Genomic DNA, 1,437 nt, shown 5'->3' on the forward strand with positions numbered 1-1,437 from the left:
CAGATATGCCTGCTGCAGGTCCAGCGCGCACTTGGCCATCAGGTCGTCCAGTGCCGCCTTGGAGCGGAGGGCAATGATCTCAGCTGGTCGCTGAGTCCCCGCGTCCTTGACCGTGGCCATCTGGAAGCCGGCTCGCTGCACGTGGGCCTGAAAGTCAGCAGCCCTCGATTCATCCTCCAAAAGTCGATCGTAGACCCGAGGGTAGTGAGTGGCCAGCTTGGCCATGTTGCAGACATAAGCCACCGGACCGCGCTCAACCAAGTCGTGCAGGCCAAAGCCCCCGGTGTTGGCCCGTGTGAAGAGGCGAGCCTCAAGGAGCTGTTCCAGCGTAACGTCATGACCTTCAGCTCCAGCCGGTGCAGACAGGTTTACCTTGGCAAAAAAGGCTTTGACAAAGGTGTCCTTGCAAGCACGGTTCAAGAGCTCGGACAAGCCCGACGTGAGACTTGGGGGCAGCGTGTAGAGGTGGTTGATGAGGCTAGGCACGTACTGCATGGCCGTGAGGAGGGCCTGAAGCGAGACACCGGTCGTCAGCATGTCATTGAGCTTGCCAGCAATGTGCTTTGCCTTGTCGTTCAGCTGCTTCTTCATCCACTCGCGACGGCCAATCGGCGTTCCCAAGACCGTCATGCCCGTGTTGGCCGTCTCGCGCACGGCATCTGGCAATACAGACTTCATAGCAGTGATGGAAGCCGAATGGCGGCAAGGCATGTAGAAGCGGCTCTTACTGGGCTGCAGATGAAGGCCAGCAGACTTTGCACGAGCCTTGACAATCTCGACGTCGGCCGCCACGTCCTCCGCGGGACCCATCAGTACAATGTCGTCGAGGTACTTGATGACCTTGCAGCGGTAGTCAGTGGTGGCGTCGAGGAGACCGAGGACCTCACAGGAGTACAGGGCAAAGAAGAAGGGCGATAGCTCGTTGCCCTGCACAATGCCTTGGCCAACATCAATGTCAATCACCTTGAAGAACTTGTCGACAATGCAGTGGGTAGTGGGTCGAGCATAGTGTCGTTCAAAGGCGCGCAAGAGGCCAGGAACCTTGTCGGCCACAATCTCGTGTAGCCGTGCTCGGTCGGTGTAGTTGAAGGCACTCTTGAAATCGAGGGAGAGCATGGTCCAGCCCGGGGTAGACTCACAGGCTTGGAGCTCACCAAAGGCCATGCCAACCGCTGCTGAAATGCCGTCCTTGACTCCGACGGCCAACTCTGGACTGGCCTGTAGCAAGTGGGCAATATGGGGCTGCTGTTGCTCGAGCAGAGCGCGGTTGACAACCTTGTTGAAGATGGAATCCGTGCCCACGGGTCGAAACTTGCCATTGGCCTTCTCCAGGATAGTGTAGTTGATGGAGCAAAGGGCATGTCGAATCGACTCGGGCACGGTGTTGTTGGCAATGTGGTGAAAGATCTTGTTCAGGCAACCTGAGGACCTCCAGTG

At 57.9% G+C, this 1,437-nt stretch overlaps 1 protein-coding gene across 1 annotated transcript in view; it reads right to left on the bottom strand.

The window, feature by feature from the left end:
- MONBRDRAFT_24992 (uncharacterized protein) overlaps positions 1-1,437 on the bottom strand; it is a gene marked incomplete at both ends in the record, with an annotated part of 4,982 nt that overhangs the window by 967 nt on the left and 2,578 nt on the right. The window contains 2 exons of the mRNA XM_001745370.1: positions 32-659; positions 729-1,429. Coding sequence (XP_001745422.1) covers positions 32-659; positions 729-1,429 — 1,329 coding nt within the window. The remainder of the gene's footprint in view (positions 1-31; positions 660-728; positions 1,430-1,437) is intronic.

The sequence above is a fragment of the Monosiga brevicollis genome, genomic scaffold (genome assembly GCF_000002865.3).
Source record: "Monosiga brevicollis MX1 MONBRscaffold_8 genomic scaffold, whole genome shotgun sequence".
Classification (NCBI taxonomy): Eukaryota; class Choanoflagellata; order Craspedida; family Salpingoecidae; genus Monosiga; species Monosiga brevicollis.